The 21,141-nt window shown below is 39.1% G+C and overlaps 1 protein-coding gene across 2 annotated transcripts in view; it reads right to left on the reverse strand.

Moving 5' to 3' along the window:
* Positions 1-21,141, reverse strand: part of prkar2aa (protein kinase, cAMP-dependent, regulatory, type II, alpha A) — a 319,318-nt gene that overhangs the window by 113,833 nt on the left and 184,344 nt on the right. For both annotated transcript variants that reach the window (XM_043707640.1, XM_043707638.1), the window contains one exon: positions 11,752-11,787. In XM_043707640.1, the coding sequence (XP_043563575.1) occupies positions 11,752-11,787 (36 nt within the window). The remainder of the gene's footprint in view (positions 1-11,751; positions 11,788-21,141) is intronic.

A 21,141-nucleotide genomic window follows, 5' to 3' on the forward strand; every position in this document is an offset into this window, starting at 1 on the left:
ACAAAGGCTGGAATCAAACCCAGGTCCCTGGCACTGTGAGGCAGCAGTGCTAACCACTGAGCCACACCGCTATCCATACATTGTCTTGTAGATGGAGTAGATGTTTCTTCAGTTTAAGGACCAACTACAAAAACAACTAACACTGGTCAGTCTCATAATATGAATGAAATGAATATGATTTAATAAAACTATTCTGCTTGTAGTATTCAGTTAATGCAGCCATTTTATTAAGTTTACTGAGACATATTTGAGATATTAAAAAGTGGAGTTAATTTGCTCTACTGATCTACAAAAAGTTGAATGCCCGGGGGGTAAGGTAGTGTGTCTTTGTCTTATAGGCGGAATGTAGGAGGTTTACACGGCCATTTCCTATCCATTCAGGGATGATTTACATTTTCATCCAGAAATCAATAATAATATTACAGTTTGAACTTGACTATTCCCCTATAGTTACAAATAACTATTTCCAACAGATTTGACCATTAAGGGATGATTTGCATAACGTTGTTTCTAGAGATGAGGTGGTCACTGCATTGTATCTTTAATGGCTTGTGACTATAAGGGGATGGCTGAGGGTTATCTTGTGGACAGTACTAACTGATGTTGAGAGTTTTGTGTAAGGGAAAGACTGTTTCCTTTGTTCAGTGAGAGCTTTTGCCATGATCCAATAAACTCTGAGGGGTGTGTTAAAAGGTTCCTCCAGAAAGTTTGTACTGTACTGTGCTTAGTAGATTTGGTTTCTTGTTCACAGAGGTTGGTGTGTTGCAGTTGCATCAATTGTGTAAGAATCTCAAGAGTAAAAGAACCGAATATATTGGCATGATGATTTGCTGAAAAATGTGGCAGGAAGCTTTTGTGGAACATAAATGAACCTGGTGGACTAAACCTTTTGTAGACACTGAACTCTGTCAGACTGAAAAAGGTCAATGATCTGTCAAACTAAAGTTAAACTACTTCTACAACTAATAATGAAACCTTTTCAAATTTGATATTCAAACACAAAGAATTACAGAAAAATGCAGCTAAACAGTTGCTGGGAAAATTTTCAATGCATGCATATCAACAAATAAGCTGTGCCAATTTTGTTTTTAAATGCACATTTTTAATTACTTATCTGAAGCTTGCAAGATAAACACTTCAAGTGTAGTTGATGTAGAGGAAGGAGGTCCATAAATGAGGAACTTTAGCTGTGAGGTAAGGTTGGTGAAACTTGGCTGAGGAAGGATCACTGAGCTCAAGACATGAATTTTGCTTTTATTCCTCCCACCCCACCCACTCTCCCAACTCCTGATGCTGCCAGACCTGCTGAGTTTCAGATTTCCATCATCCAAAGTCCTTTGCTTTATTATATCAGAAGAACTGATCTTGTTTCCTTTGGAACAAGGCAATTAAATGAGGTTTAGAACATGCAGGTTGGGAAGAGTAGGCCATAGCCTTCGACCCTGATCCTCATTTGATGAGATTCTGACTGATTTTCCTTTGGAATCAACTCTACCTTCCTGCCTGTTCCCTTGTAACCATAGATTCCCTTATTTTCCAAAAATTAATTTACCTCAGCCTTAAATAACTTCAATTATCCAGTCTGTACTTAAATCTAAGAAATAAAATTCCAGTAACTAGCTCATCAGAGTCTTAAAAAGGAGACCTTGTGTTCTTACAGCATGTCCTCTCAAACATCTCTCGTGCATTTAAACTTCAATGTGTATAAGCCCAACATATTCAACCTTGCTTCATAGCACTTTCCTGAAATGTGGGGCTTAAGACCATAAGACAGAGGAGCAGAAATTAGGCCATTCAGCCCACTGAATGGTAGAGCAGTCTCAATCATAGCTGATAAGTTTCTCAAACCCATTCTCCCTGTAACACTCAAGAATCTCTCAGTCTTAAATATACTCAAATTGGCTTAAATGGAGGCAAAATTGAAAAATTTGTAAGCAACATAAAAATGGGTTGAACAACTAATACTGAAGATGATGGCTACCAATGGTTCAGCTGAGTCAGCAGACCACAGAACTCAATCTGGACAAGTGCGAGAGTATGCACTTGGGGAAGACAAACAAAGCAAGGAAATACACAATAAACAGGAGGGTATTGAGAGGGGCAGAGAATGCAAGAAACTTTGGAATGTACACCCACATCCCCGAAGGTGGCAGGATAGGCAGTAAAGAAGGCATGTGAAATAATTTCCTTCACTAGGTGAGACACGGAATACAACCGCAGGGGTGTAACATGAACTTTTTGAAATTTTGGTTAGGTCATAAATAGAACCCTGTACCGTTCAGATTACCCAATTACAGGAAGGACATAATTGCTATACACAGAGAGAAAAGAGGATGACAGTTCACAGGAATGTTGCCAGGCTTGTCAGTTATCAACAATAAAAGGAAGTCATTGATGTGCTATGTAGATGCAACATTAAATACCCTTATGTTGAACAAAATTTGTCTTCAAAGTGGCAACCAATAGTCATTTAAACAAAGGGATGATTAGATTTTCCAGAGTTGTAGAAAAGTTAAATAGGCTAAGGTTGCTTTTCTTAGAACAAAGAAGGTGGAGGGTAATTGAGATGTACTAAATAATGAGGAGCATGAACAGTGAACAGGAAACTTCTACTTCCTGTAGCAGAGAGGTCAATTACCAAGGGTACTACAATGCAGAGGTCAAACCCCTCAACCCCGTTAATTAAAACCAAACACCCAGTAAAGCCCAACGAGCCTCTTAATCTGTTAAAATGTGAGTGACAGAATTCCCAATTTCCACTATTTAAAGAAAAAAGAGTATTTTCCTAACACTAATAGTGAACACAAAACAATAACTACTAACAAATCCAAGCTCCCCCAACCCAGTTCTTAACTACTTACTATCTGATGCCAACTCTTTAAAAAATGCTATTCCAATAACCCACTTATTAAACATTATATTAACTTAATCTCAAGACTCCCAGTCCATGTCTTCTTTGCGGTCTTCAATCTTCTGTCTGTTGATCTGAGTCATCTTTTCTTTTTACTGCGAGCAAGTTTTACATGAAAAGGTACCTTTGATAGTGTTTTCTCAATTTTGAGAGCAGGGTGTTAGATGGGCAGTTAGCCCTCTAGCTCTATAGCAGTTGCTTGGCTGATCGGTGGTAGTTGCTCTCTGACCAATTTTCAAAATATCTGCATTTTTATACGCCCTTTAGCATGATACTGTTTCATTGGCCCAATGTAGTCAAAACAATTTCAAACTTGACTGGGGGTTTTATTTTCCTAAGCATAATCTAAACTAATTGGTTAAATTTGAATTGTCGTCAAAACAACCACCAAAACTCACATCTATTTAACAGCCATTTGTAACATGTATCCATTTTGGAACAGCAGAGGGAACTGAGAAAAATGTTTTCAACCAGAGGGTGGCAAGTGTCTGGAATTCATTCCCCACTTTCGTAGTTGAGCCAGAAATCCTCAAGCCATTTAGAACGAACCTGCATTTCAAACACTGTAAGCAATATGGCTACAGACCAGGTGCTGGTCAGTGGACAACGAGTTTATTCCACCAAAACAGACAGGATGGGCTGAATAGCTTGTCTGTGGATCAAACTTCCTCGAATTGCTTCCAAAGTAATTATATCCCGTTTACAAAAGGGTCAAAAATCATACACAATACTCCAGATGTGTCTTGCCCAGGCCATATGTAGCTTCAGTAAAACCTGCCTACTTTTATAATTCCATTTTCCTTGCAACAAAAAAATTATATTTGCTTTCCTAATAACACACTATAACCTTTTGTGATTTGGGTATCCTAATGCCCAAACTGCTCTTATGTTCTTCTTGCCAAAAGTGGACATGACCACATTTTCCCAACTTTCACACTGTCACTTAATCTTTGCATATCTGTATATCCTTCCTCCCTTAAATTTTCCTACCCTTGATAGGGATGACAGGTTTAGAATTAGTTGGTCATATAAGGATGCAGGGCACAGATTCAACATTTTGGCGCGAGATAAAGAGGAATAGCATTTTAAATGCAGTATGGTAATGACTGGAATTCTCTGGCCATGAGTGGCGAAAGCTCAGACTAATGATTTTGAAAAAGAAACTGGATGGGCATTTGAGGGAAATAAATTTGCAGTGGGTACAAGAGAAAAGAATAGGAAGAAACTAACCTTATTTCTCTACAAAGAGGCTGATATAGATTCAACAGGGCAAGTAGCCTCTTTCTGTGCATTATTATAACAGATTCTGTTACCTTCCAGCACAGTGGATGATTACGCCATGTGTCCCATTTGTTTATTTTAGCCTTTAATACAGGAGATCATCACTTTACTACACTACTCATTATTTTTGAGTCTAAATTAAATATTGCTCCACAGCAACTTCAATGAATTGAAGGAATCATCAGCCGCTGCAGAAAAAGGAAGATATCTTAACTGAAGTTCGAGAATGGCTCGTAAACAGCTCCTAATGTTTGCATATGCTTGTTGAAACACGATATCAAATGGCCAAGGTCGGTCTCTTTTTCAAGTCATTTATTCCCAAAGCAACCGTGGAATAATTTGCTTGTTCTAAATGTACACAAGACAAGAATATCAAATAATCCCTTAATTTAAATGATTATTGGTTGACATTCTCAAGTCAAATTCCATCTAACGTAAAACATCTAACATTGCTATAGCTGCATAGCATATCTATGACTTCCTTTCACAGCTAAAACCCAACTTTGAATCAGCAGTGATGAATCAGGGTAACATCAAATCAAAATTTCCATTCACAATACAAAAGCCAATCCTACATCAGTGCATAACTACAACTAGAACCCAGATGCAAGGAGACTTAGGACAGTGAGGACACTGACAACATCAAAGAATAAGTTATTGCAGCTGGCTAAAGGAAAAGGAATAAAACAACGTGAACAGAATAAACACATAGCTTTCAACAAAAGTGCATACAGAGAATAAATGCTGACAAATAGCATGTTTCCTTATTGCAATATTGTGAAATTCAACTAACCTGCAAACTAGTAAACTACATTCATATTTCTTTTAGGTGTATTTAGTGGGCCCATTAGATAAGGTGAAATAAGGATTATTTGCAGTGTTTTTTTAAATCTGTTTGAGCGGAGTGAGTGATGCATCTGTTAACCATCCTTCTTCACCCCTAATTGCACTGGAAAAGGTAGTAATAGTGAGCCTTCTTGATTCGCTGTAGTCCACGTGGTATACGCCCATCCAGAGTCACCAACTGCTGACCTCTTAGAGTACATCAGGATGCAGAGTCAAGTAAAAACACATCTTTTCATTGAGGTGAGAGTGTGGGCTTGCATATGAAGAGTCATTCTAAATGCAGCTTTTATTCAAGGACATCCTGCTACATCATATGACCCACTTGTCAAATAAATTAGTTTCAGCACAGGTAGAGCAACTACTGAATTTGTGACAGATAAATGTAATTAGATATGCAAACTGCTTTGAGGCCAGACTTGCTTAGCTTTAAAAAAATTGTCAGATCACCAATGTAAATCGAAAATACTCTGATACACATGAACAATAGTGGACATTGTTCTTGGGTGTATGAAGACTGGATCTGATATCCATTCCACTCAAAAATCTAAGCATACAAATTTGGATAAATAAATACAGTTTATGACAAAGGTTATCTCCTCATGGACCAACAGTATAACAGTTTACATTTATTTAATACTTTTAACATGGTAAAATAGTGAAAGACCCTTAACAAGGAGCCTCACAACTATTGCCCGGCTCTTCATCTGTGCCCTCTAAGCTAATCTTTCCAACACGATCCAACCCAAGTTCTCCCAATTCCATTACCACAAATATACAACATAAGTACCTTTGCTCATTCTCACTCTCTCCGCCACCAAATTTGAAAAAGGCCACTGCCATCCTCTCAAAATACAACACTGATCTCTCAAAAATAGAACATAGACCTCTGCTCTTAGAAACGGCATCTGACCACCATGCCAGCATCGCACAAATCCTTCAAAATCACAATTCCACACAACCCTACAAAGAATATCACTGAAATTTCTTCACCAATTTCCTCCTCCGCACTGATCAACTTATCTTTCATGTTGTTTTCGAATTGGTCAACCACACAATCTTCCACTACTGATTTTCCTTGTGTGGAACTATCACCACTCAGTTCTGTTCTTATCTAAGTAAATCCAAACTACCATTACCAGCAGCTTCCCTTCCCAATTCAAAGCATACCTCCCTATAATAAACCCCAATCCTGTGCTCCTCTTTCTACCTGCTGCCCGTTGACCATAACACATGCCAACACGGAATGAGCTGCCACTTACAGGCTGATGCCTCACTGGCAACTTCCACTGACTGACATCAGATTTCATGTGTAGAATACAACAGAACTTCATTGAAGCAATGATTCAAGCATTAGGAAAAGAAGTTTACATTTAAGATTGCGGGTGACCGGAAGATAGCCTAGGTCAGCAATGATGGGGAGTTGGACCAGCAGAGAAGGGACTGAATGCAGGGTTACCTTTTGGACAATGCAGAAACATATTTTCCTTTTGCATCAGACACAACGTAAACACACAAGAGTTGAATGCAGGTAAGAAAGTGTTCACTTGTCCAAGAAATCAAAAGACATTTTTGATCCAAAGGAAAGTTTTTGATTTTACTTAAGGGAAGGAAAACAATCCTCCAGGCTGATATCCTAACTGGTTAAAAACATTAATATAAAAAGGTTCACCATCATTTCTTTCTAAAAATTTGACACACAAAAGTCATCCTGTCTGGCATAAAGTCCTTGAAATTTAACTCCCAAAATAAAAGAGGAAACTAACAATTTTCCACTCAAACAGCTTTTCTAACATTGGTCAAATATTATTTGTGCTCCAGCCAAACGTGTTTACAAGGGTAAAATGATTCATCATCAACTTTCTTTGCCCAGCAGGCTTCCATGTTGTTAAATCACCTATTGTTTTAACCTTCATGTGACAGCTTGGCCCAGTCCTGCTTGAAGCATTTTGTACACTTGAGTTTACAGCTGTATTTGCAGTCCCAACTTAATACAAGACAGACACTACTACTTTCTTGATTATTTTCATGGAGTATGCAGTGTCAATCTGTTAATATCTGGACGTAGATTGCCATTCTTCATGAGCTCTGGGTTAAAATAGTGTGCTTTTTACCTAAAGCACTGTCAAGGCATCAGCAGCAGATTGCAACAATTCAAGAAAAAAGATCCACTAGTCCCTTCTCAAAGGAAACTGGGGATGAATAAATGCCAAAACTTTGACTTTGCTAGCAATTTTAAGACATTAGCTTTAACTCTGTCTGTTATTCACGAGATGCATGACAGTTCTGAGGAATGAGCATCTAGTACATGTTACAGTATTGATATCCTCCATGTTTGTTGCATTATTGGACTATGTTCATCCATGACTATTGTGCACAATAGGAACTGTGTATGAGAATATGTAGAGGATATAAGCAGGCAAGGAAAGAGTTAAGTTCTGAGTTTTGTGAAACAAGGAGGTTCAGCGGAGCATGACTCAGATCAGATAAGAAATTACAGTTAACAATGGGATGCTGCAGGCAAGGGTAATGGGTTAACAAGGTGGAAAAGCATTTATTATGTAGAGCCATTTAACAAGATGAAAAAGTATCCAGTATGTAATGTCAGTTAACAAGGCAAAAAGTATTCATTACATGAAGCCAGTTATTCATTGTTTAATAGCAGATGGCTTAATCTTTGCTATTGACACTTGCTGATTGTTCCAGAGAAGACTGTGAACTCCTGTCTCTGCGCACATAGATGATTATTTCGGGCCCTGGAGGGACAGAACAAAGATGAAGGAGGTAAAACTATACTGTGTCTTTTGCTTCAACTGACCAGGTGGGGGGAGGAGAACAACATTTATCAACATGGAAAGATGTTTGACTGGTCAGCAGGGTCAAAAGAACATGCATAAACAGATAGATTTCCAATTGGTAGGATGTAGTAAATGGAGCTCCACTGTGGTCTGTGTTGTGCCTCAGCTGCTGAGAAATTATATGCCTGATTTACATGAGGTGAGCAAAAGGTATAGATGGTAATGAAAGCTTGAGAAAGATTTGTAGCTCGGGTGCTCGTTGTTGTGGTTGTGTTCGCCAAGCTGGGAATTTGTGTTGCAGACGTTTCGTCCCCTGTCTAGGTGACATCCTCAGTGCTTGGGAGCCTCCTGTGAAGCACTTCTGTGATGTTTCCTCCGGCATTTATAGTGGTTTGTCTCTGCTGCTTCCGGTTGTCAGTTCCAGCTGTCCATTGCAGTGATCGGTATATTGGGTCCAGGTCGATGTGCATATTGATTGAATCTATGGATGAGTCTGTGGATAACCCAGGACTGCAACGGACAGCTGGAACTGACAACCGGAAGCGGCAGAGACAAACCACTATAAATGCCGGAGGAAACATCACAGAAGCGCTTCACAGGAGGCTCCCAAGCACTGAGGATGTCACCTAGACAGGGAACGAAACATCTGCAACACAAATTCCCAGCTCGGCGAACAGAACCACAACAGTATAGATGGTAAAGTAGCAGGTGAAACAAAGATAGGTAGGAAGGTATACTCTGAAGAGGACATAAGAATGCAGGCTGATACGTTGAGAGCATCGAAAGTATAGCAGATATGTGAAGTTGTTCGCTTTGGCGGAAGGCTTATTAAACAGAAGAAAACTGCAGAATTCTGAGGTGCAGAGGAATCATGGCTTTCAAGTGCATTAATCACGAAAAATCAGTGTGGGAGTAGAGTCATATAGCACAGCAACAAGCCCTTTGGTCCCACCGTATCTATGCTGACTAACGAACACCAAACTGTACTAATCATTTACCTGCACTGTAAGCAATTAAAATTAAAACAAAAACAACTAATGGAATGCTAACCTTTACTCCAAGAGGAACTGAACATAAAAGTAAGGACTTCAGTTATATAGAGCATTGGGGAGGCCACATCATAAATATTATTTTAGTTTGGTCTCCTTATTTAAAGAAAGATGCACAGTAAATGGATTTGAAGCAGTTCACAAGCAGTTCTACTAGACTGATATGTGAAATGACTGGTACATCTTAAGAAATCTTGGCTTGATTGGGCTCACTGCAGTTTAGGAAAAACTGCAGTGACTTTATTGGATGATATAACATCCACTTAACAATGTGCAGATGGAAAGGAAGTTTCCTCTTGCAGGCCACTCCAGATTTAGCAGGTGCTGTTTAAAAGTTAGGGAAAAAAATTAATCTTGCTTATTTATATAGTTGTGTCAGACAGTGGCTAAGGAAGAGCTAAGAACTAGGAGTAGCAATAGACAATTCATTCCCTTGTTCTACCATTAAAAACAAATTATTTCCAGAGTTGACAGAAATTACCAGGGTTAAATAGTCAGAATGGAAAGGCTCTAGGGTATCTCAACATTGACTCAGACCTGATGAAGTCTCATGGCATCAGATCAGGCATAGGCAAAGGAAGGTTGCTAGGGATTACCACCTCGTGCAATCCTTCAGCAGAAGAATCTGTGCTTCTCCACATTAAACATCACTTGGAAAATACGGGTGGCAAGAGTGTAATGTGTATTCCAGGTGGGGACTTCAATATCCATTATCACTGTGGCTTAATAGCAACACTGCTGACCATTTGGCCAAGTCTCAAAGGATGATCTTCCACACCGAGTCTGCAGTAAGTGGTGAAAGAATGAACAAGGAATGTCCAAAAAAAAACCTTGATCTCATCCTCACCAAATCTACTTGTTGCGGTGCATCTGTCTACAGCAGCTGTGTTAGAAATTACCATCAACAGCCCTTGTGGGAGACCAAGTACCTGTCATTACTCTGAGGACATCCTCTATCATGATGCTTAGCAGTACCACCTGGCAAATTGAGACAGACATACAAGCTCAAAACTGTGTCCTTGATATATACCATGCCTGGTATATCCTTCACTGCACCATTACCATTAATGATCAAACCTGACATTTACCTGGACCATCTCTGACACCTCCCTCCCCTTCCTGGACCTCTCCATCTCTATTAATGACGACCAACTTGACACTGACATTTTTACAAACCCGACTCCCACAGCTACCTGGATTACACCTCTTCCCACCCTACCTCTTGCAAAAATGACATCCCGTATTCCCAAATCCTCCGCCTACGCCGTATCTGTTCCCAGGAGGACCAGTTCCACCACAGAACACACCAGATGGCCTCCTTCTTTAGAGACCGCAATTTCCCTTCCCACGTGGTTAAAGATGCCTTCCAACGCATCTCGTCCACATCCCGCACCTCTGCCCTCAGACTCCACCCCTCCAACCGTAACAAGGACAGAACGCCCCTGGTGCTCACCATCCACCCTACCAGCCTTCGCATAAACCAAATCATCCGTCGACATTTCCGCCACCTCCAAAAAGACCCCACCACCAGGGATATATTTCCCTCCCCACTCCTCTCCTCCTCCCGCAAAGACCGTTCCCTCCGTGACTACCTGGTCAGGTCCACGCCCCCCTACGACCCACCCTCCCATCCTGGCACCTCCCCCTGCCACCGCAGGAACTGTAAAACCAGCGCCCACACCTCCTCCCTCACCTCCATCCAAGGCCCCAAAGGAGCTTTCCACATCCATCAAAGTTTTACCTACACATCCACTCATATCATTTATTGTATCCGTTGCTCCCGATGCAGTCTCCTCATCAATGTGGACTTCAACAGCTTCCTCATTTCCCCTTCCCCCACCTCACCCTAGTTCCAAACTTCCAGCTCAGCAATGTCCCCATGACTTGTCCTACCTGCCTATCTTCTTTTCCACGTATCCACTCCACCCTCCCCATCATCTTCATCCCCTCCCCCACTCACTTATTGTACTCTGTGCTACTTTCTCCCCACCCCTACCCTCCTCGAACTCATCTCTCCAAGCTTCAGGCTCTCTGCCCTTATTCGTGATGAAGAGCTTTTGCCCGAAATGTCGATTTTACTGCTCCTCGGATGCTGCCTGAACTGCTGTACTCTTCCAGCACCACTAATCCAGAATCTAGTTTCCAGCATCTGCAGTCATTGTTTTTACCTTAAATGAGAAATCAGCATGCCAGAAGCAGCACCAGGCATAACAAACAAGGTACCAACCAAGTGAAGTTACAATTGAGGGAAATAAGCATACAAAAGAGCTGAAGCAGAACACTCTTGACAGAACTAGTCAATACAACAAACAGATCAGTTTAAAGCTCTGCACTCCTGCCATTTCCAGTTGCGCAGGGCAATGGACAATTCAATAACTCATTGGAGGAGAAAGTTCTAACACACTGATCCTCAATGATGTATCCCAAATTTCAGCAGAATTTGTAAAAGAAATTTGACACAAAAAGCCTATATGTACACAGAAGCAAACAACGTAAATATCTCAGTGAACACAGGATTAAATATCAACACATCAAGTACTTTCAAAATGCAGATAAAATTCAGCAAGTGTACAATTACAAGAGCAAATTAATAAATCATAGTCAGAACATAACATTTCTCCATAAACAAGATAAAAATTTAGCTATAGCCAACTTTTTAAATATCCCTTCCGCTCTCCTCCAAATTGCTTGTTTGTCAATAATTCTGCTATCATTTATAAACTCAATTATAATAATCACATTATGACATTAATTCTCTTTCGGGATAAATTCAAACCTAAAATTAAATAAATTAGGCTTAATCCAAAACTTCTGTAATGTAAATCCAATCTTGTGAAAAAAGTTTAAAAACGTGCAAGAAAAGGCTTACCTGAAACCCTTCTGCTTAATCTGTTAATAATTGGCTCTGTAAGAGAAAAAGAATAAAATTTTCTTAAATAATTTTAGCATTTCTGTAGAAGTTACACAGCAAGATAACTTATTTATTATGTGCAATAGTCTTGTTAATGGTCAATTTTGCAGATCAGTCAGCACTGGATACTAAAGACTATTTTAGTCAATAGCTCACAAACTACATGGAAGATTTAAGTACTCTCAAAACATAGGGTTTGTAAAGTCAAAGCCAAATGGTCCATGCTTAATTGCTCAAATCTAAAAGCACATAGTCAAACCACAGTTTGACATCAGAAATTTAAAGTATTCGCTTTATGCCAATGCTGAAACTGGAGATTCAAATGCATAAACATAGTAATGATTTTTAAAATTTTGTTGTTGCTTTGCGCTGCAAAAAAAGCTTACATGTTGCACAAGACACTGATCATGTATATTAAGTGGAGGACTAGAAGAGGAGACAACCAAATATGCAGAATAAAACAAAGAACCATGGATCTTGGAAATTTGTAATAATACAGACAGGTTTTTTTTTCAGCAGTCTGGCAGCATCTGTGGAGAGAAAGCACAGTTAGAAGTTTGGGTCCAGTGACCCTCCTTCTGAAGATACTACCAGACCTGGTAAATTTTTCCAGCAATTTGTTTTTGTACTAAATATTTATTTCCTCAAATTTTCCAGTTCAAGGATAGTGACTGCAAATAAATTATTTACCAAATAGTAATTAAGTATTATAAACAGATATTTAAGGGAATAAATATATTTTTACATGCACTGTTTCTGAAAATGCAACATGCAAAGCATCAAAGAAAACAAACACCTAATATCTCAAAGCAAAGTTCATAATTAAGAGTTCAATTTTTTTAATATCTTGTTACAAAATTGCATTTCAGATTAGTCTGCTTTCTGTAATTATCAGAATTCATAAAAGGCAAGCAAAGCTTCTGTCATCTCCCAGCAAGAGCAAAAACATAATGCGGACATGGAGATAAACATGAAGAGCAAATATACTACAAAGTTTCCCAAGGGATTCATTTATCAGTTGTCAATCAAATGTCAAGTTGCACTCACTCCATCTCCACCCCCCAACCCCATTTAAAGGGTGGATTATTAGTACTAAGGCAGGCACACACACACTTACTATGGCTCTGTCTAACAAGGGTTTCAGAATTAAATTTTAAATTTCCTGAAACCACCAAATTGATCTCATATCGCAAGATTGTAATGAGAAAGCCTCAAGTATTCAAACTGCACATTGAACATTTATAATTAAAATACAAAACTTTTGAAACACTACAGAAGATTCAGACACAAAGGTAGGTTAATTTTTTTTTAATTTCAATAACCTTTCTTCACATTTGTTAGGCTTCCAGTGAAATGTTGAAATGTATTTCTTAACCGTACCTTTGTTCAAGTCTCAATTTGTGAATACAAACATGCAAGTTTAAATCTCTTCTAGTAAAAATCTAGAAGACCTTGAGCCCTTTAGATGAACTTACCAGCCCAAAGTACGTTTAATGGCAACACCGCTCCCAACCCCAGATTCACATAGCTTTCACAGCACCAAGCCTATTCTTGTTTTAAAAATGAATTCCTGTTCTTTTTTATTCAAATAGATTACTGTAAACACTGACATTGAATTCTCACCAATACTTTTTAGCTAACATATTTGCATGCATGCCAAAATTAAAACCTGCCCACCACTATGGGAAAAAGAAAAATCAGCTCAGATCACTCACTTCACATCACCTATGACATGAGGTTGCTTTTGTCACTGGTGATGTGGAAAGGAAGCCCTGATACATGTCTTCCAGTCATTTCCACTTGCATTAAACAAAATTCACTGAAAAAGTCTCTCAACAAGTGCGGAGTCATTATCTTGAATTGCAAAAACTGCGCATGAACAGGTTCCTTCCCAACAACATTTAATGTCATCTGTAAAACCACCTCCATATCCTCTCCTCCTGTTCCAAATGCTTAATAATATTTTTAGACTATGCATGATTACTGTTCAAGGAAATACACACCAACCTAAATCGGACACTGGCACTGATGTCACAATGCACAAGAGATAGTACTGTAGTAAATCAAAAATTTTTACTAACAACCACAAAGGAAGGGACAGGACTGGCAGCTTAATATGCCAGGATACAGGTGCTTTGGTCAGAGGTGGTGGAGTTTCATGTTTGATTAAAATGGCATCACAGCAGTAATCACAGACAAAATAACTGAAGGATCATCAGTGAAGAAATAAGGTGGTGATGGTGACATTATTGGGGCAATAGGGTTGTTATAGTAGGGGATTTTAATTTTCATAACATTATGGTGGTCCCAGTCGATGTTAAGGGCTTAGATGGGGTGGATTTTGTTAAGTACATTCAACAAATGTTTCCTCAAGCAGTATATAGAGGGTCCAACTCAGGAGGATGAAAAAGTCAACCTACTGTTGGGAGATAATGCATGATGGGTGCCAAGGTGACAGACGGAGTACAGTTTGGGACCAGTGACCACAGTTCTATTAATTTTAAAACCGTTATGGAGAGAGACAAAACTGGTCCACAGGTTCTAGTCCTAAATTGGGGTAAGGCAAATTTTGATGGAATTAGATAAGAACTTCATTGGAGTAGTTTGTTTACAGGCAAAGGTACCTCCAGCAATGAGGTCTATATGTTCCTGTGAGGGTAAAGGACAAGGTTGGCAGGAATAGGGAACTCTGGATGACTAGAAATATTGAGGCTTTGACCAGAAAGGGGGAAAGAGGCATGTCTCAGGTACAGGCAGCTTGGATCAAAGGAAACCTAGTAGGTATTACAGGGGATACAGGTGTTTATTGAAGAAGAAATCAGGAGGGCCAAGAAATGACAAATCGAGTTTAATATAGATAAGATTGAGGTCCTGCATTTTGCAAAGTCAAAACAAGGTGGCACAGTGGGCGGCACGGTGGCACAGTGGTTAGCACTGTTGCCTCACAGCGCCAGAGACCCGGGTTCACTTCCCGCCTCAGGCGACTGACTGTGTGGAGTTTGCACGTTCTCCCCGTGTCTGCGTGGGTTTCCTCCAGATGCTCCGGTTTCCTCCCACAGTCCAAAGATGTGCAGGGTCAGGTGAATTGGCCGTACTAAATTGCCCGTAGTGTTAGGTAAGGGGTAAATGTAGGGGTATGGGTGGGTTCGCTTCGGCGGGTCGGTGTGGACTTGTTGGGCCGAAGGGCCTGTTTCCACACTGTAATGTAATCTAATCTAAAAAAAAAGGTAGGAGATTCATGGTGAATGGTAGGGCCTGAAGTAGTGTAGTGAAACAGAGGGACTTAGAATTTATTGCACGGTTCTCTGAAATTGGAGTCACAGGTAGACAGGGCTGTGAAGGCAGCTTTGGGCACATTGGCCTTGATTGGTCAGGGCAGTGAGGAGAAAGTAGGGAAGTTATATTGTATAGGACGTTGGTGAGGCCACACTTTGAGTACTGTGTTCAGTTGTAATCACCTTACTATAGGAAGAATGTTATTAAACTGGAAAAAGTGCACAAGAAATTTACAAGGGTGTTGCCAGGACTCATTGGTCTGAGTTATAGGGAGAGGTTGGACAAGCTCGACGTTTTCTCTTTAGTGTTGGAGACGGAGGAGGAGGAGGGGGGAGGGGAGGAGATCTTATAGAGGTGTAGTAGATCATGAGAGGCATGGATGTGGGAAATTCACTCGGTCTTTTTCCCAGGGTTGGAGAATACAGGATTAGAGGGCATTAGTTTAAGGATAGAGGGGAAATAATAAAAGGGAACCTGACAGGCAGCTTTTTTGTTTTACAGAGGGTGGTATACATATGGAATAAGCTACCAGTGGTTGAGGCAGGGACATTAATAAACATTTTAAAAAGGAACTTGGACCAGAAATGGATAGGAAAGATTTAGAAAGACATGGGCCAAGTGCAGGGAAATGGGGTCAGCTTGGATGGACATTTTGGTCGGCATGGATCATTTTGCGCCAAAGGACCTGATTCTGTGCTGTAGGACTCTATGACTCGAAGATGAATGTTGCCACTACTAACATAACCCTCATTTGTATTACGGGTACATTAGTTTTGCAGTTGTGTTTCTGAACTCATGACCAGAAAAAAAAATAAGTTACTATCTTAGCATGATTTTTGTTAGTTTGAATTCAGTTTAAATAGACATCTGAGAGAGTGATCATTAAGCAGCTGGATAATTAGGAATAACGTTTAGGAAAGGAAACCTGCTATTCATACTTAATTGGATCTGAGAAATTCCAGTTTCACAGTAGTCTGGATTTCTCTTTAAAATGGACTGGCAAGCCACAGAGTTGTCAGTACACCGAAGGAGCAGCAAGGAGATAAATGGGTAAAGTGTCCTGTCCTGACAATAAATATTAAAGATGATAAATAGTGAATGAAAACATTGTAATCCTGTCCAAATCCAGCACATCAGTAAAAAATGTGGTAATATTTAACTGTAATTTTACAGGCATATTAGATTAGAGCCTTACAGTATGGAAACAGCCCTTCGGCCCAACAAGTCCACACCGACCCTCCGAAGAGCAATGCACCCAGACCCATTCCCCTTCATCTAATACTACGGGCAATTTAGCATGGCCAATTCACCTAACCTGCACATTTCTTTTTGGACTGTGGGAGGAAACCCACACAGACACAGGGAGAATGTGCAACCTCCACACAGACAGTTGCTTGAGGCGGGAGTTGAACCCGGGTCTCTGGCGCTATGAGGCATCAGTGCTAACCACTGTGCCACCCTCTTATTACATTCTCAGTTTATACATTCTCAGCTGATGGTAGTACTGGACATTTTCAATTCCGGAGTGAAATGTCTTGATAGTCAAGTGTTACATTTGCAATTTGAGTACCTGTCAGTCAATGAAAATATCCACAAGAGGCTAACAATGTACTTTTAATGCAAGAACAAAAATATCTTGCACACAAAAGGATTTAAAGACACTATCTATATTACACTATACAAGAACTAATTGATATAGTCATAGTACAAATATCAAAAATAAAGATTCAACCATTTGACCCTCATTAATAATGCTACAGAAACTAGTAACCCCGAATGCTTGGTTCCAGTAACCCACACAAAAGGAAACATCCTCTCAGCACCTATCTCAGAATCTTACATATTTCAAGATCACCACTTTTCTAAATTCAAGTATTGATCCAACCTGCGCTTTCTGCTGTTGACAACCAGTTCATCCCTCTAAATCAACCACGTGAACTCCCTGAGCTGACTTTCAAGCAAGTATTTTCATATCCTTATTTAAGAAGAAATTATGCAGGTGACTCTCAACACAACTTCACCAATGCCTTGGACAGAAATAAGTTTCGAAATCCCTCTTTCATTCAGAAAATAAACTTGCACAAACTGGACTCAAGAGTCATCAAGTCATACAGAATGGAAACACACCCGTCAGTCCAACTCGTCCTTGCCAACCAAGTTTCCCAAACTTAACTGGCCCCACTTAACTGAGCTTAGCCCATATTCCTCCAAATCCTTCCTATTCATATACAGATCCAAATGTCTTTTAAGTGTTGTAACTGTACATGCATCCATTACTTCCTCTGGCAAATCATTCCACATGCAAACCACCCTCTATGAAAAACTTGTCCATCAGGTCCCTTTCACCTTAAAAATATGTCCCTTAGCTTTTTGTTTTACTTTAGTACAAATAGAATACAAACATTTGACCAGGTTGCACAGTTATAAAACTGCAGACATCATTTTAAAATTGGAAAAATGGCACTGCGTTTATTTTGCTAATTACAGATCAGTCAGAGTTCAGCAGAAATGTAAATATACAGATCTCAGTTCTACTTTAGCAGATTTTAACAAATTTTCATTTGTTCCTTCCTTGATCATCCTATATGAAGCTACTATTTTCCTCTCAAATGCTATTTGAGTAAATTCTGCATGGAATGAGACAAGTTAAGGCAATCTCAATTCCTTGATGAAATCATAATATGCAGTTATTCCAACATTTAAAGTTAATGCAGAACAGCATATTCCTAAGATACTCCAACTACTAGATCATCTCAAAACATTTTAACACTACGTACTTAAAAACAAAAGGCCCCATTTTAATATCAGCTCACAGGCTATCAGGTAACACACCAGATTAGTGGCAATTCTACACTGCACAAGTTACATCAAAACCCAATTTCCAACTGTGAAAACCAGCTTTACAGTTCCTTACCAACAGGAACAAGGAAAAAGAACCTGACAGCAGATGTGCCAATGTATATACTTTAATCATTCTGGAATGCTGGGAGTACAAAAAGTTCCTTGCAAATAGCATACTGAAGCATTAACAAACCAGAGGAATAAAATACTTTGGACAGTAGAAATAGTTAATGAATTTCATTCTCTAGTAACAAAGAGAAGGTTCAACTTTGTTGGTTTAGAATCCCCCTTATTTTCTGCAGCAGGTTCTTACCATGACAACCAGAATCATTCCTGCAGCCATTTTCTAAACTTTGCCTTCTGAAAATTGTCATGATAATCTCAAAAGAAAAGAAAAATCTCAAAGTGGTTTCGCTACATTAAGACAAAGCTCTCAGGATCATTTTGCATAACCCTTGTATAAACTATATCAACAGTCTTCAAAGGAGTTTAAACACATAACTAGACAATGAGACAAGTTACTCTGAAAAGATGTATGAAGATTTTAAAATGGAAACAGGAAATAGCTACTCCAAGTAAGATGACAGCCTAAAAATTAATGCATGGTAAATGGAGAAAAAGCAAAACAAGAACACAAGGTTACTGACTACAACTTGCTTGAAGGAAATTAAAGCCAACTACTTGAACCAAACAATATTCCTGTGTTCGAAACACAATGTGATCTTAATACATCCATTCATTACACATTCCATTTTCCTCTACTTGGTCAACTGTATGCATGCATCCTCTACTCCCCACAAATCAGTCAACCTTTCCTACCACCAAAAATCTGTACATTTTGAAACAACTCTACAATTTTCAAGCTACCTTTTAAAAATCCTGACAGAGCACATAGAACAAGGTTGAAGGCAGACTGTGTTTCTAATGTGTGCTATTTAAATAAATTAAATACTACTCAGTAATTTCTTAGACCCCTCTGCTATTAGTTTGCTAAGTTATAATAAAGACTTCAGCTTCAGCTGTTGCTAACTCAACTTTTGTTCCATGAATTTGGTCAAACAAATAGATAACGTAGACTAATCAATCTTGATTTTCTTTCATTTATATTACCTTTTGAATATGGACACATCTACTTATTTGCAATCGATCAGAAATAATTACTGTGAAAGCCAGATCATAAATTTATGAGTTATATAAAGTACCCATCTTAAAAATCTACTGAAGTCACATATACATTGGAAACCACTTTTAACCTTGAAAAGTCCAGCACAAAAGCACCTGAGGTTTGAACTAACATTCTGACAATATTTCTGAATATTCAAACCAGAGGCTATTTATCTCAATTCCCACGGAGGCCAACTTTGAATTTTGCTCAATGCTGACATTTTACATCATTAATTACCAATGTATCACAAATTTAAAACATCTCATGTATCGCTTATTAGATTAATACCAGGAACATACAGGTTTGTCATATAAGGAATGGTTGACAGACTAGGCTAGTAAAGTGCAGCAGGTCAGGCAGCATCCAAGGAGCAGAAGAATAGACGTTTCGGGCATGAACCCTTCCTGAAGAAGGGCTCATGCCCGAAACGTCGATTCTCCTGCTCCTTGGATGCTGCCTGACCTGCTGTGCTTTTCCAGCAACACATTTTCAGCTCTGATTTCCAGCATCTACAGTCCTCACTTTCTCCTAGGCCAGGCTAGTAAGCCTAGAAGATTAAGAGGCAATTTGATGGAAACACAAGTACTTGAGGGGTTGGGACAGGTTGCATGTGGATAGGAGGTTCTGTCATGTGGGAGAATGTGGAGGTCATGGTTTAAAAAAATAATTAAAATAAAAGATACTCAAAGTATTTTTACAGATAGAAATAAAGAGATTTTGTTCTCCTCACCGAGATCATGATTCCTTGGAATGCTTTTCCTTAAAATGCTATGGAAACAAGTTCCTGAATATTTTTAAGGCAGAGGTAAATAGATTCCTGATAAGCAAGGGGCAGAAAGGTTGCCCAGAGTAAACAGGAATGTGGAGTAACCCGGTCTTACCGAATGGGATACAAAGCTCAAATGGCGTACTCCTATTCCTCATTTGCACATTCACATGTTTGAAGGATACAAGTAAATTAACGAATTTCTCAAACGCTGACAGATATGGTCCTTACTTTATTTAAGAGTCAACACTGATGACAATTTATGTTGACTTTAGGAATGAAATTTATTTTATGAAAATTAATGAGTCAATCACAAGCTCCAGCAGAACAAGCTCTTAATTATTTAAACCACACATGGTGGCGTTTCATTGAGTTATTCTTTATTACGGTAGTGCTTTTTCAAAAATATAATATACAATGTGTGACAAGAAGCAAAATTTTAAACTGTTTTTGTAACCTCGATAGTGTGAGATTTCACACTATCGCATTTTTATCGAGAGTGGGTGTACACACGCATGTAGGTGTACGCGCATGTGGTGAGTGAGAAAAATATACATTGAAAGTTTAGCAGAAATCCACACAACCTTGCAATCTTCCAGAGTGGTTAATCCTTGCCTCCTCCAATCTGCCTTGCATAGCCCGAATGACTGTCCTATAGCTACCAGAAAATGGATAGCCTACGAGAAGGCCCAATTAGGAATATGGCCTCCAAGGGTCTCAGATCAGTACCTTCCTGCCTGTAAAATCTCCTGGTAACTCAGGAATAATTAATTAATGTTTCCAAGCATGAGTTAGAAAGAGGTCAAAAAACTTCAAATGACCATGCTTTGCCTGAAATTATGTTCTTTAAACAAAGCTCATCTTATAGGTGATGACTTTTTAAAACAATATCTCTAAGATTTATTTCTAAAAACAAAAGTAAACTTAAATGTGATCATTCTATTTGTTTTCTTGATAGATACAACAGTCATAAAAGTCACTATTTAAAGCAAATCTAGGACACCCAGGTTCAAGTTCCAATTGCTCCGAAAATGCACAATAGCATCTCTGGACAGGTTGATGAGGAATTATCTTTAAGCAAGCGTGGTCCACAATTTTCCACTTATAATATGGAGATGTTGGCTATTGCATGTTTATTCTTCTCAATACACTGTACTGAAACAGGGAAAAATTGACAATTTCAGTCCATACTGCATAATCTAAAGCTTCAGTTAATACTGCGTGAAGAAATTCCTACATAAATTTTATCTGGATCATCTTTTCCCTAAATCAAGTACTTCCGACACTGGATTCAACCTGT

Source organism: Chiloscyllium plagiosum, chromosome 18 (assembly GCF_004010195.1).
Source record: "Chiloscyllium plagiosum isolate BGI_BamShark_2017 chromosome 18, ASM401019v2, whole genome shotgun sequence".
Lineage (NCBI taxonomy): Eukaryota > Metazoa > Chordata > Chondrichthyes > Orectolobiformes > Hemiscylliidae > Chiloscyllium > Chiloscyllium plagiosum.